At 43.2% G+C, this 14,641-nt stretch overlaps 1 protein-coding gene across 2 annotated transcripts; it reads right to left on the bottom strand.

Annotated features, from left to right (window-relative positions):
• Positions 1–1,030: 1,030 nt before the first annotated feature.
• Positions 1,031–12,505, bottom strand: polh (polymerase (DNA directed), eta). 2 transcript variants are annotated; one of them, XM_020481787.2, is made up of 11 exons: positions 12,404–12,505; positions 12,029–12,196; positions 11,500–11,634; positions 11,156–11,388; positions 7,795–7,961; positions 7,482–7,585; positions 7,159–7,278; positions 4,854–4,977; positions 4,627–4,692; positions 2,687–2,859; positions 1,031–2,482 (listed from the first exon to the last, which is right to left on the bottom strand). In XM_020481787.2, exons 2-11 carry the CDS (start codon positions 12,163–12,165, stop codon positions 1,375–1,377), a joined length of 2,367 nt encoding a protein of 788 aa, XP_020337376.1. In that variant the 5' UTR covers positions 12,166–12,196; positions 12,404–12,505; the 3' UTR covers positions 1,031–1,374. The 2 variants fall into 2 exon arrangements, with proteins under 2 accessions (XP_020337376.1, XP_020337377.1); XM_020481788.2 differs by having other exon boundaries at positions 12,029–12,454.
• Between the last annotated feature and the right edge of the window lie 2,136 nt (positions 12,506–14,641).

Genomic DNA, 14,641 nt, shown 5'->3' with positions numbered 1-14,641 from the left:
TATTATGGTACACATAAAAAGTTACATTAACTTTTGTCTGTGTTTTCTATAGATTCTACACCTCAATGGTGTAGTTAGGCTGTTAACCTGAAGGGTGTCCTGGTGAAAAGCTATAATAAATGGGTCCATGAAGTTCTCACTCCTCCCCTTTGTTAGCCTCCTCCCTTTCTATTATTCAGCTGATGCAAGACACTGGAAACTGTGAGTCAGACTGAAACACCCCTTTTATGAAAGGGAGATCACTTGATTCCTCACGTAGAGAGAATGTACACAAAAGCATGTAACACCCAGAAATGGTGCAATGCAACTCATCATAGAGGCAACCACGACTGGACTGAGGTCAAAGATAACAAAACAGACATTAAGATTGAACCTCAGTATTAAGATCTTATTGAAATTGTCATTCCAGTGTTACATTGTTAAATGATATTGTTAAATCCACATAATTATATTGTTAAATTCACAAAATGAAAGTAGTTATAGTCTGTTAGTTCCCAGATCATTGTCATACGTTTAGGGCCTCTTTGTAGCTCTCACACCAGCCTAACTCTGCCATGACCTGGAAGTAAACCCAACATGAGGTTTCCACTTATCTTTTGTTTGAAACTATTAGGAAAATAATCTGATATGGAATAGTTTAAAAAATACCACTTCAGTACGAGCACGTGTTCAACCGCTGTGGAGATAGTCACACTACAGCCCAGTTTCTGCAAAATAGGCCTCTGTTTCTACTGATTACACTGACTCATTAGTTTATTCACAAGGTGGGCCAAATGTCTGTTGGCTGACCTTTAATGTTATCACAGCAAAAGCCCAATAGCACATGGGGGCATTTTGCATGTTGGCCTTCTCTTAGATTTGCATTGGTAAAACTAAGCAAACAATTTCCTTGAACACAAATACTGTATCTAAGCTGAATGCGCATTAAACTAAGTGCCTTAACTTTGCATGCGCTCGTCATGTGTGATGCTACCATCTAGTGGCAAAAACACATTTCACATGGTTGATAAAAAAGGCCCACAACACAAGCACTATTTTCAATGTTTAATGGAAACACGATCACAGAAATATACAAGCTTCTCCAGACAGCATATGCCTTGAAAGAGGACCTCCAGGAAAGTATGGCTTTACCAATATCTGTAGAACTATCATAAAATATGTTCATTTTCTATAGGTAAAAATATTTATTCTGTACAATTGCTATTACAATAAAGCAGCATCTCACCATACAATCGCATTAATTGTTTTGGCAGTGAGTTTTGGCAGTGAATATTGTTGGTCAGTTTAAATAGCATCAGCAAAAGTAACCAGTCCAGCACAGTAGATTCTCTACCTCCTTTCATGGTCCGTCTCTTCTTTTCCTCCACGTTGTCCTCAGTTCCTCTTGAAGAAGGAGTCCAGCGTACCAGTACTACCACCTTGGGAGCGGGGCCGTTTAGGCTGGGGTGTTGACTGGCCCCTAGCCCGCGTCTTCCCCCGGGACAACTGAAGGGTGCCTGCCCTGAGAGGGGGGCAGAAGGCAGTTGAAACAGAGGAAAAAGAGGAGGAATGAAGAGAGGTGTTGGTGGTTGTGCTTGTAGAGGAGAAAGAGTTCTGTAGGTCCAAGGCAAAGTGGTAGTCATTATGTTCAGGCATCTCCCAGGCCAGCACGTCCTGGCCACAGCACTCACAGGTCAGCAGGTCCTCTTTGGCCACACTGGCCAGGCACTGAGGCGGGTCAGAAGGGGGATAGTAGGGCAAGTCTGACCCCACAGACTGTTTTTCCTCTGATAGAGTACAAGTTCCCTCCCCAGACCCCAGAGATTGGTCCTCTGCTTGGTTTGAACTAGTGAGTTGAGTATGTTTAGTGTGTTGTCCTTTTACGTTCGCAGTCTGATCGTCACATATTTCAGCTCCCGGAGCTGTGTAACTTCCTGCTATTTCATACCCAACTGTGTCTGTTAAAAGTTGGACACTCCCTATTGTATCATATCCTACTGTGGAACATCTTGTTCTGCCTGTTGCGAGATTGTCGCTGTGTGAGGCTGCGGTTACGGGCTGCTGGTTTCTCCCAAGTGTCTTCCTCTGAAAGAAGGAAGTGATGCCAGTATGGGGGCTGGCTGAAGAACTGACAACAGAAGAAGAGTGACAAGATGTACTAGAGACAGTTGAGGTTGTTGTTTTTTTCTCAGACACACTCCTCTCTACTACAGAAAAAGACACAGGAAAAGAGGAAGGCGGGACAAAGGTTCCATAGCCCCTATCATTCTCTTCTTCCTCTCCCTCTTCCTCCTTCCTCTGTTTCTCTGCAGATCTTTGGAAGAAGGACTGGATGGCGCCGGATCTCTTGGGGGTGGAGTCCTTTGAACCAGAGCAAGATTGAGTGGAGGCCTGGGTGGAAGTGACATCACTGGACAGGAAGCTGGCGATTCCTCCGGCCCCGGCAGAGGGTGAATCACTAAATTTACTAGCCGAAATGTGGAGCAGGGTGAGGGGAGGAGTCCTGGACAGAAAGATACAGAAAGAGAAAGTGAGACGCATACATTCGAAAACAGACAGCCATGGGAAATCAACGTCTCCGAAGATTAAGATTTCAGGGTGGCTATATATGTAGTGTTCCAAACAATGGTGTTATATTTGCCATGCTGTCTAGAGTTGGTTGCATATATATATATATGTCACGGCAGACTTAATTTGTGCAACTTGCCATGCTGCCTGATGGTTCCCTGCTGTGTTGAGACTCTTGAGGATTGCGAAGCTGTCCGAGGAGATCTTGGTGGCGTCGTAGCGTGCCAACGAGCAGCACCGAGAGAAACTGCTGTGCCTTTTATCACACAACTGCCTTACACCGACAGTCAACTGCTTAGCCACACGACCATTCTACACAGAGGGAGAGAGAATGAGTGACAGGCATGCAGGTGGGGAGGTACAATTGAAGTCGGAAGTTTACATACAGGTTTGGAGTCATTAAAACTCGTTTTTCAACCACTCCACAATTGTATTGTTAACAAACTATAGTTTTGAAAAGTCAGTTAGGATATCTACTTTGTGCATGCCAAGTCATTTTTCCAACAATTGGTAACAGACTTTTTTCACTTATAATTCACTGCATCACTATTCCAGTGGGTCAGAAGTTTACATACACTAAGTTGACTGTGCCTTTAAACAACTTGGAAAATTACAGAAAGTCATGTCATGGCTTTAGAAGCTTCTGATAGGCTAATTGACATCATTTGAGTCAATTGGAGATGTACCTGTGGATGTATTACAAGGCCTACCTTCAAACTCAGTGCCTCTTTGCTTGACATCATGGGAAAATCTAAAGAAATCAGCCAAGACCTCAGGTAAACAATTGTAGACCTCCACAAGTCTGGTTCATCATTGGGAGCAATTTCCAAACATCTGAAGGTACCACGTTCATCTGTACTAACAATAGTATGCAAGTATAAACACCATGGGACCACACAGCCATCATATCGCTCAGGAAGGAGACACGTTCTGTCCCCTATTGATGAACGTACTTTGGGGTGAAAAGTGCAAATCAATCCCTGAACAACAGCAAAGGACCTTGTGAAGATGCTGAAGGAAACAGGTACAAAAGTATCTATATCCACAGTAAAACGAGTCCTATATCGACATAACCTGAAAGGCCGCTCAGCAAGGAAGAAGCCATTGCTCCAAAACTACAATACAAAAGCCAGACTACGGTTTGCAACTGCACATGGGGACAAAGGTCATACTTTTTAGAGAAATGTCCTCTAGTCTGATGAGACAAAAATAGTACTGTTTGGCCATAATAACCATCATTATGTTTGGAGGAAAAAGGGGGAGGCTTGCAAGCCGAAAAACACCATCCCAAACGTGAAGCACGGGGGTGGAAGCAAACATCTTGCGGGGGTGCTTTGCTGCAGGAGGGACTGGTGCACTTCACAAAATAGATGGCTTCATGAGGTAGGAAAATTATGTGGATATATTGAAGCAACATCTCAAGACATCAGTCAGAAAGTTAAAGCTTGGTCGCAAATGGGTCTTCCAAATGTACAATGACCCCAAGCATACTTCCAAAGTTGTGGCAAAATGGCTTAAGGACAACAAAGTCAAGGTATTGGAGTGGCCATCACAAAGCCCTGACCTCAATCCTGTAGAAAATCTGTGTGCAGAACTGAAAAAGCATGCATGAGCAAGGAGGCCAACAAAACTGACTCAGCTACATCAGCTCTGTCAGGAGGAATCGGCCAAAATTCACCCAACTTATTGTGGGAAGCTTGTGGAAGGCTACCCAAAACATTTGACCCAAGTTAAACAATTTGAAGGCAATGATACCAAATACTAATTGAGTGTATGTAAACTTCTGACCCACTGGGAATGTGATGAAATAAATAAAAGCTGAAATAAATCACTACTATTATTCTGAAATTTCACATTCTTAAAATAAAAGTGGTGATCCTAACTGACCTAAGACAGGGAATTTTTACTAGGACTAAATGCCAGGAATTGTGAAAAACTGAGTTTAAATATATTTGGCTAAGGTGTATGTAAACTTCCAACTTCAACTGTAGATTATCCTTCCGTCCCTCAGTCTCATGAGGGTGTGACCAGACGGGGAGGGATGAGACAAACAGAAGATGGTGAGATGAAGTCCCTCACCAGCTCTCTGTCCTTGGTCAGTCTCTCCTCCAGCTCCAGAGCCAGCTGATAGAGCCAGTGCTGCACCTGCAGAGATAAGACAAGAGTATTTTATTCAGACATCAATAGACATAGAAGAGAACAGAGCTCAACAGGAATCAACACGGGAGACTGGCCATAATCTACTGAGATGCACCAGAGGCAGACAGAAGAACAGATGGAGAGGGGGCATGAATATAGCCAAGTACCTGCTCTCTGGTAGTGAGAGATGTCTTCCCAGGGAAGTTCTTGCTGCAGCCGATGGATTTAGGGAGTTGTCTGGGCTTCACTGCCTCAAAGTCAATCCCCCGACACATGTCATACAGCCACTGGCTGAAGAGAGCAATATTTATTTATATCAATATGGGAACTACAGTGCCCTGGGAAAGTATTCAGACCCCTTGACTTTTTACACAGTGTTACATTACAGCCTTATTCTAAAATTGATTTTTTTTTTAAACATCCTCAGCAATCTACACACAATACCCCATAATGACAAAGCGAAAACAGGTTTTTAGAATAAAAAGACATCTAATTTATGTAAGTATTCAGACCCTTTGCTATGAAATTGGAACCCTTTGCTTAGGTGCATCCTGTTTCCATTGATCATCCTTGAGATGTTTCTACAACTTGATTGGAGTCCACCTGTGGTAAATTCAATTGATTGGACATGATTTGGAAAGGTACACACTTGTCTATATAAAGGTCCCACAGTTGACAGTGCATGTTAGAGCAAAAACCAAGCCATGAGGCCAAAGGAATTGTCTGTAGAGCTCCAAGACAGGATTATGCCGAGGCACAGATCTAGGGAAGGGTACCAAAACATTTCTGCAACATTGAAGGTCCCCAAGAACACAGTGGCCTCCATCATTCTTAAATGGAAGAAGTTTGGAACCACAAAGACTCTTCCTAAAGCTGGCCACCCAGCCAAACTGAGCAATCGGAAAAGGGGCTTGGTCAGGGAGGTGACCAAGAACCTGATGGTCACTGACAGAGCTCTAGAGTTATTCTGTGGAGATGGGAGAACCTTCCAGAAGGACAAACATCTCTGCAACACTCCATCAAATCAGGCCGTTATGGTAGAGTGGCCAGATGGAAGCCACTCCTCAGTAAAAGGCACAATAACAGCCTGCTTGGAGTTTGCCAAAAGGCACCTAAAGACTCTCAGACCATTAGAAACAACATTCTCTGGTCTGATGAAACCAAGATTGAACTCTTTAGCCTGAATGCCAAGCATCACATCTGGAGGAAACATGTATAGCAAAGGGTCTGAATACATCCCTACGGTGAAGCATGGTAGTGGCAGCATCATGCGGTGGGGATGTTTTTCAGCGACAGGGACTGGGAGATGAGTCAGGATTGAGGCAAAGATGAACAGAGCAAAGTACAGAGATATCCTTGATGAAAACCTGCTCCAGAGTGCTCAGGTCCTCAGACTTGGGCGAAGGTTCACCTTCCAACAAGACAACAACCCTAAGCTACAACCCCAAGACAACGCAAGAGTGGCTTTGGGACAAGTCACTGAATGTCCTTGATTGGCCCAGCCAGAGCCCGGACTTGAACCTGATTGAACATCTCTGGAGAGACCTGAAAATACCTGGAGGGCAGGTAGCGGAAACTACCTGCCCTCCAGGACACCTACATCAGCCGATGTCACACTAAGGCCAAAAAGATCATCAAGGACAACAACCACCCGCGCCACTGCCTGTTCACCCCGCTATCATGCAGAAGGCGAGTTCAGTACAGATGCATCAAAGCTGGGACCGAGAGAGACTGAAAAACAGCTTCTATCTCAAGGCCATTAGACTGTTAAACAGCCATCACTAACATTGAGTGGCTGCTGCCGACATACAGACTCAAATCTCTGGCCACTTTAATAATTAATAATCTTGCCTATGCCGCACAGCCATTGCTCATCCATATATTTATATGTACATATTCTTATTCATCTCTTTACACTTGTGTGTATAAGGTAGTAGTTGTGAAATTGTTAGATTACTTGTTAGATATTACTGCACTGTCGGAACTAGAAGCACAAGCATTTTGCTACACTCACATAAACATCTGAGAACCATGTTCACGTGACCAATAAAATGTGATTTGATTCAACAAAGCACAGAGTAAAGGGTCAGAATACTTATGTAAATATAATATTTCAGGTTTTTTTTTTTAAATGAGCAAAAATGTCTAACACTGTTTTTGCTTTGTCATTATGGGGTATTGTGTGTATATTGATGAAAAAATATTTAATACATTTTAGAATAAGGCTGTATCATAACAAAATGTTGAAAAGTCAAGGGGTCTGAATACTTTCCGAAGGCACTGTACATTAGCCACCACTGGCACCAAATAGTATAACATTGTTTAAGAGGATAGTTACTTTTACAACACCAGATTCCAATATTACAATTTTAGCTAATAACTTTAAATTATCCACAGTATTACATAAGTGTGGTTCATTGAGGAAGAGTGGTTTATATACTTCATGACATGAAGGAAGTGTGTGTTGTTTACCCAGTCTTGTCTCCAAAGTGCTGTCCCAGCTGGGCCTGAGAGAAGCGGGTTAGATCCCCCATGTTCTCTACCTCCAGGGTCTCTGTGATGGACGCCCCCAGCTTACCCCCCAGGTTTCGGCTGGAGAGAGGAACAACAGGACCGGATCAGTCTATGTCTGAGTCTGTAAAGTTGATTCTGTATTCATCTGCATAGTCTGATGGTCCTGTAGTCCAGGAAAGACCGTGTTGCATGTATATTGACGGATGTGTGTAATTGTGTCAATTCTCTTAATTTTCTCTCAGTTACAGCACACGGTTAGTTTTAACTAGCAGTACACTCACATTTTGCCAATGGGAAGTGAGTTGAAGAGCTCTGGAACAGAGCCTAATGGCAGGAGTGTCTGGCGGTTGGGTTTGTTCAGACCACAGGCTAGTTTAGCCAGCACCTGAGGAGACATGATAAATAAACAGACTGGCCTAGAACTGACAGCTGAAAGGACTGGCCAAGTTTCCACCATGTTGCTACGACCAGTTGTGTTCTGCCAGGATTCAGTGATCATGACAGAAAGGACACAAGTAAAGAAAGCTAGTAGAACTTTTGACAGAAAGAGGTAGAACACACTGGTTGTGTTGAGAGGGGGAAGAGAGTACTGACCTTGTTGTGGGATATCCCTGCCGAGCAGCGGTAGCCTGTGTGCTGCTCCACTGCAGCCCTCATCTCCTCGACGATCACAGCCCCCAGAGCCAACTGCAGCTCTGCACAGCCAGAGCCGCCTGACACAGAGGACAGCCACTGCTGCAGGCCACTGGACCTTCGCTCTTCTGGGGAAAAACATGGAGAGGAGCACCATGTTAACATACTGTTTTACCCACTTCATATGTCTATACTTTATGCTAGTCAAGGCCTATCCTATATAACTACTGCTGTACACCCCCTTTCTATTCATATACTGCCCATAATGTCTATATACACCATCATATACACTGAGTGCACAAAATATTAAGAACACCTTCCTAATATTGAGTGTCACTCCCTTTTGTCCTCAGAACATCCTCAATTGGTCAGGGCATGGACTCGACAAGGAGTCGAAAGCAGGAATGCTGGCCCATGTTGACTCCAAGGCTGGGTGTCCTTTGGGTGGAGGACCATTCTTGATACACACGGGAAACTGTTCAGCATGAAAAACCCAGCAGGGTTGCAGTTCTTGACACAAACCGGTGCGCCTGGCCTATACTGCCATACCCCGCTCAAAGGCACTTAACAATTCCGTGTTGCCAATTAATTCGCTGAAATGGCAAACATACACAATCCATGTCTCAAGGCTTAAAACTCCTTTATAAACTTGTCTCCTCCGCTTCACCTACACTGATTGAAGTGGATTTAACAGGTGACCTCGCCTGCACACACTCCGACTCCTTTTAGAAGTAAGAGTTATTTTGTACCTCCAGCCAACCGCAATCACTCTATTGAAACATACTGCAGACTCGTTGAAAAAAGATGTTGGGAATCTCTTTGAGAACAAGTACATATCTTTCCATAATTTACGTAAGGATGAAAAACAAGCGTTGCTTGACTTAGTCTGGTACGTCAGTCCTTACCCACCCTGCTGATAAGGGTGGGTCGGTAGTAATCATGGATAGGACAGTTTATGTAAATGAGTGTCAGACAACTGCTTGACAACACCTTATCCAAGAAACTCAGAAGTGACCCCACTTCCCAATGTCAGAATACCATCTTTACTGTCCTAGATGGGTATTTAAGTTCTGGTCTAATCACCAAAAAATAACAACTTTTTGGCTATTCAACTCCCTAAAATTGCCACTTTCTATACTTTGCCGAAATTACACAATAATGTTACAAAACCTACTGGGTGCCCTATTGTAGCTTTTTTTTTATCAGACCACTCACAGAACAGCTCCCCTCCTTTGTAAAGGACACCAGCAGTATGATCTCTATCATTGAATCTCTTGATCCTCTCCCTGAGAATACTTTGTAAATGACTTCTGATGTCGAGTCGTTATACACGAATATTCCACACGAGGGCGGTATTGAAGCTATGGAACATTTTCTTCTGCAACGTGACCCTAATGAACCTTCCAGTGCATGCATTATAACATTGGGTGAAATAGTACACACACAACAACTATTTCATGTTTCTAAAGGATTTCTTTATCCAGATGAAGGATACTGCTATGGGATCCCCTATGGCTCCTAACTATGCTAATTTGTACATGGGTTACATGGAGAAACAGTCAATTCTCAATCCTCTCAAATGTTTCCTTGCCTAACATTATTATTTGGAAACGGTACATTGATGATATTTTTGTTCAATGGAGGGGTGATGCAAAACAGCTCCAGGCTTTTCTTAACTCTTGTTCTGAGCACCTGAGATTTACTATGCAATCTGAAACACGTCAAATCAGTTTCCTTGATCTTTTGATTTTGTGTGAGGATAATGTAATATACACAGATTTTTACAGGAAGCCTACTGATCGTAACAGTTTGTTGAGGGCTGATAGCTGTCACCCGCTTCCCTTGAAAAATAAATTTGCCCTACAGCCAATTCTGTCGAATCAAAATAATCATATGCCTGAGATAAAATTCAAGCAAAGGGGGTACAAAAATGGTCAGATTTATACTGCCATTGAGACAATCCAATCCAAAACAAATCAAGACATGATCTCTTTCAAGGACAGTCTAGCAAAAATAATCATTATTGCGTTCTTACTACGCACTATTCAAATTGCACATTAGAATTGGCACATTCTAAGATCTGATGATAGTATCGGTAATGTGTTTTCGGACCCTCCCTTGGTAGTATTCTCACGGGGCAGAAATCTTAGAGATCAATGGGTAAACTCTGATTTACCACCCCAAAATTGCCCCGCACAACATCCATTTGCACCTCTACTGGATGGAAACTACAAGTGTAATGGCTGCGGTCAATGCAACAGCATGTACAAATGTAGATCCTTCAAACTTGGAAACAGATCCCAATTAAAAGGTGTTATTACATGCTCCACTAATCTTATAACTTGTCCTTGTGGTAAACAAATTATGTGGGTAAAATGCAAATTAAAAGTATGAATCCCGGAGCATCGCAGAACCATTTGGTGCAAAAACTCGACGTACCCAGTTGCGGCCAACTTTTTGGAAGCGAACCACTATTTCGTCCCTTCATTATATCGGCATCGAAAACGGTCACCCTCCCTAGGAGAGGGGGTAACCTTGATAATTTATTGTTAAATGAGAGGCTGCCTGAATCTGTCATTTAAAGACCCTTGTATGTAGCCAAATTATATCTATGATCATATGTTTCCCATCTATGCTTTTTATATGTTGTATTTATATCTGCAAATTAATCAATGAAATCAAGCCACACCCAGCCATTATTACAGAGACCTGTGTGTCGTTTGAAACTATATTTAAGCAGTAAGGCCCGAGGGGGTGTGGTGTATGGCCAATATAACAAGGCTAAGGGCTGTTCTAATGCACAACGCAACGTGGAATGCCTGAATACAGCCCTTAGCCGTGATATATTGGCCATATAACACAAACCCCCGAGGTGCCTTATTGCTATTATAAACTGGTTACAAATGTAATTAGAACAGTAAAAAGAATATGGTCTCATATACCACAGCTTTCAGCCAATCAGCATTCAGTGCTGATTGTATTGTTGGGCATTCAGTGCTGATTGTATTGTTGGGCATTCAGTGATGATTGTATTGTTGGGTATTCCTGCACTGTTGGATTTAGGAACATCTGCTAAATATGTGTACGCAACCGATAAAATGTAATTGACATGTTTTATTTGAAAGTCTGCACTGACATGGTCTTTGATTAGAAAACCCAGGGATGTGGACAGATACAGGATATCAAGATACCACATATATAAAATGAGAACACAGCACTAAAAGAGATAGGCCTAAATATTTTTCTGAAATGCTAAAACTCAACACTCATTGAGAGTTCTTGGGGTAAACTAACCCAATGACGACCGCGGTTTAAAACCCACCTTTATCAGTTGTGGTGTCCTGTGCTGCCTCTTCCTGGTCAAGAGGAGCCCGTGGGTAGCCCTGGACGTGGCTGGTCTTCAGGAGCTGAGGGTCTACCTGCTGGTCAGTCATGCTTTTCAATCTCTGCTCTATTGCAGCAGTCAGGTCCATGTAGGCCTCGTCAATACTGGCCCTCTCGAGCACAGCGAAGCGTGACATCACCTCAAACACCTGTACACTCGCCTCCCGGTAACTACACAGGGGGTGACAGTTAGCTGGTTAGCACTGCAGGCTTTCCGAAGGGGTTCCTGGGGATTCACTTAGTCACCGAAGTCATTTAAAATATTGTATAATAGACACTTACTGGGTGAGGTCTGCCTTCCCATGTGACTCTCTGACCCTTGCAACCTGGAGATCTGGGCACAGTTTCTTGGCATCGTCTGCCCACATGTTCCTGGTGACACCATGGGCCCTGGCCTCATAGCTCACAGCTATGATACTGGGTAAAGATAAAGTGTGAGAACATGACTTGACTATGATATTCTGAACAGTCCATGCAACAAAAAACTGTAATGTATGGGAGAGACAAACGTTTTGCAGAGCTGAGAACCAGGCGACGTAGGTATGCATCACAAATCAGGACCAGCCTGAACTAATGTTTAACTCCACTGACACTCTCCATTACATTATAATGGACACTGAAGTTAAACCTTAGCCAGCCTGACCCATACAACTAAGAAACATGGGGTAAGGGCGAAACACCTACGAGTCACTCCCACTGTCCCATTGCCCCTAGGTCTACATGTTTTTATTCTGGATTGACGTGAGTATGCTAACTACGCCGCTCTCAATCCCATTGACCTTGGGAAGGAGACTCTGTGTCGGTGACTCACCCGCCTCCCTTCCATGTCTTGTACTGTGCGACCACACACGGTGTGTTTTTCAGCGCTGGGTTCAGCCTCTGTTCCACTTGCACGTAGAAACAGTCCATATCCACCAACGCCACAACCCTCTTCTTCCCATAATCCATTCCAGAAGAGATGCGGAACGACTGGACAGCACTGGAAGTTAAAAACGAATTGTTATGGAGAATGCATGTTAGCTAGCTAGATAAAGCAACAGACGTACATTACATATAAGTTAGTTAGTTAGCCTATCTAATAGCTATCTAGATTGCTAAATGTCAAATATGTAGCTTGAAACACACAACGTTAAGATATTACTGTAGCTAAATAGCGAAGGAAACAAATTAGATAACGTTACATTACATTAATGCTACATAATGTAACTATGCCGCGCCCCGAATAATCTTCTTCGGTGGGGTTTAATGGCGGTTGGCATCCAATATTATTGGTGCATTACCGCCACCAACTGGACTGGAGCATGAATCCATTATACTTTGTGATACAAAAATGGAAAAGGGGAAAGGAAAAAAGTACCCTGCCAACTAACCCTACACTCATTAAAACCCACGACCCCATTCCACTATTTTGACCCGATCCTACACCAGGATGACAGTCTGGGAGAGTGGGACACTATCATTCAACACACCCTGTAACTCTTCTGCTGTAAAATCTTGTCATCCCACGTACTGTACTTCTCTGCAGCTGCCACCACAACACCTATTTTCTGTGACTTACGTTCCATTCCTGCAGTAAAGTTGATAACCATGGTAATAAAACACTAAAAAGCCAACCTTACTGAAGCACTTTTAATTTGTAGGCCTATCACTCTGTACTGACAAAAGTCTACTACTCACCAAGAGCCTCTTAGGATCCCTCACCCTTGACCCATCTTCCTCTACTTTCTTCATTGCCTCAGAATACAACACTTTCTGTAAAACTCTGACCCTGGCAACCTCAACCTGTCTCTCTCGCACCAGCCACTTCTGATCCCCAGCAACATAGGCACCCCTACAGTTAACACATACCACTTATTTCACCGATACTACACATTCCTTTGTCCCTTGCCCTCCTGCACACTTCTCACATCTAGGAATCTCCCTCCTACATACTGCTGCAACCTGTCCATAAGCTTGGCACCTAAAACACCGTAATGGATTCGGCACAAAAGCTCTTACGGGATAACTGATATATATATATATATTAAAATGACTTTGTCGTGTAATGACTCAGCATTAAAACTAAAAAAGACAGACAGTGACTCTTCTGTTCTACCACCTTCGCCACCGGGTCTGTGTCGCACCATACAGACACCAGGAATCTTCAACTTCAGTTGATCCACCACCAACCTTACCACTACCCCAGTAAACACTCCTTTCAAAGGTGTTCTATTCTTGACAGCAAAGCAAATAACAGGTCTTGTCCCCATTTATGTGATGCGGAGCGACCACTCCCTCTGGGAGGAAGAAACACAAAAAAATCTTCACAAGTCCACTTCAGGTTACTTTCAACGATTCAACAGTACCCACCTGGGTCAGCCAAAAAGAAGGGGTCCACTTTCTCCCAAAACGTCTCTCCTACTGGACCAGTCATCTTCATCATGAGCTCCAAGATCTTCACTACTCCTGCAACCTCAGGTAATTCATCCTTATTCTCTTCCAATTCACCTCCAGTGCTACTGGAGTACAGCTAATTCTGTTTGTACTTGACCCCAATCTTCCTTGACGCACCGCCTCTCTTGTTGTTGATGTCTGCATCAGATTCAAACTCGTAACCTACTTCCTTCCATCTCTCCAAGCCTGGAAATATACAGTGCCTTGCGAAAGTATTCGGCCCCCTTGAACTTTGCGACCTTTTGACACATTTCAGGCTTCAAACATAAAGATATAAAACTGTGTTTTTTTGTGAAGAATCAACAACAAGTGGGACACAATCATGAAGTGGAACGACATTTATTGGATATTGCAAACTTTTTTAACAAATCAAAAACGGAAAAATTGGGCGTGCAAAATTATTCAGCCCCCTTAAGTTAATACTTTGTAGCGCCACCTTTTGCTGCAATTACAGCTGTAAGTCGCTTGGGGTATGTCTCTATCAGTTTTGCGCATCGAGAGACTGAATTTTTTTCCCATTCCTCCTTGCAAAACAGCTCGAGCTCAGTGAGGTTGGATGGAGAGCATTTGTGAACAGCAGTTTTCAGTTCTTTCCACAGATTCTCGATTGGATTCAGGTCTGGACTTTGACTTGGCCATTCTAACACCTGGATATGTTTATTTTTGAACCATTCCATTGTAGATTTTGCTTTATGTTTTGGATCATTGTCTTGTTGGAAGACAAATCTCCGTCCCAGTCTCAGGTCTTTTGCAGACTCCATCAGGTTTTCTTCCAGAATGGTCCTGTATTTGGCTCCATCCATCTTCCCATCAATTTTAACCATCTTCCCTGTCCCTGCTGAAGAAAAGCAGGCCTAACCCATGATGCTGCCACCACCATGTTTGACAGTGGGGATGGTGTGTTCAGGGTGATGAGCTGTGTTGCTTTTACGCCAAACATAACGTTTTGCATTGTTGCCAAAAAGTTCAATTTTGGTTTCATCTGACCAGA

The sequence above is a fragment of the Oncorhynchus kisutch genome, linkage group LG4, assembly GCF_002021735.2.
Source record: "Oncorhynchus kisutch isolate 150728-3 linkage group LG4, Okis_V2, whole genome shotgun sequence".
Classification (NCBI taxonomy): domain Eukaryota; kingdom Metazoa; phylum Chordata; class Actinopteri; order Salmoniformes; family Salmonidae; genus Oncorhynchus; species Oncorhynchus kisutch.
This window is presented reverse-complemented; position numbering and strand designations above follow the sequence as displayed.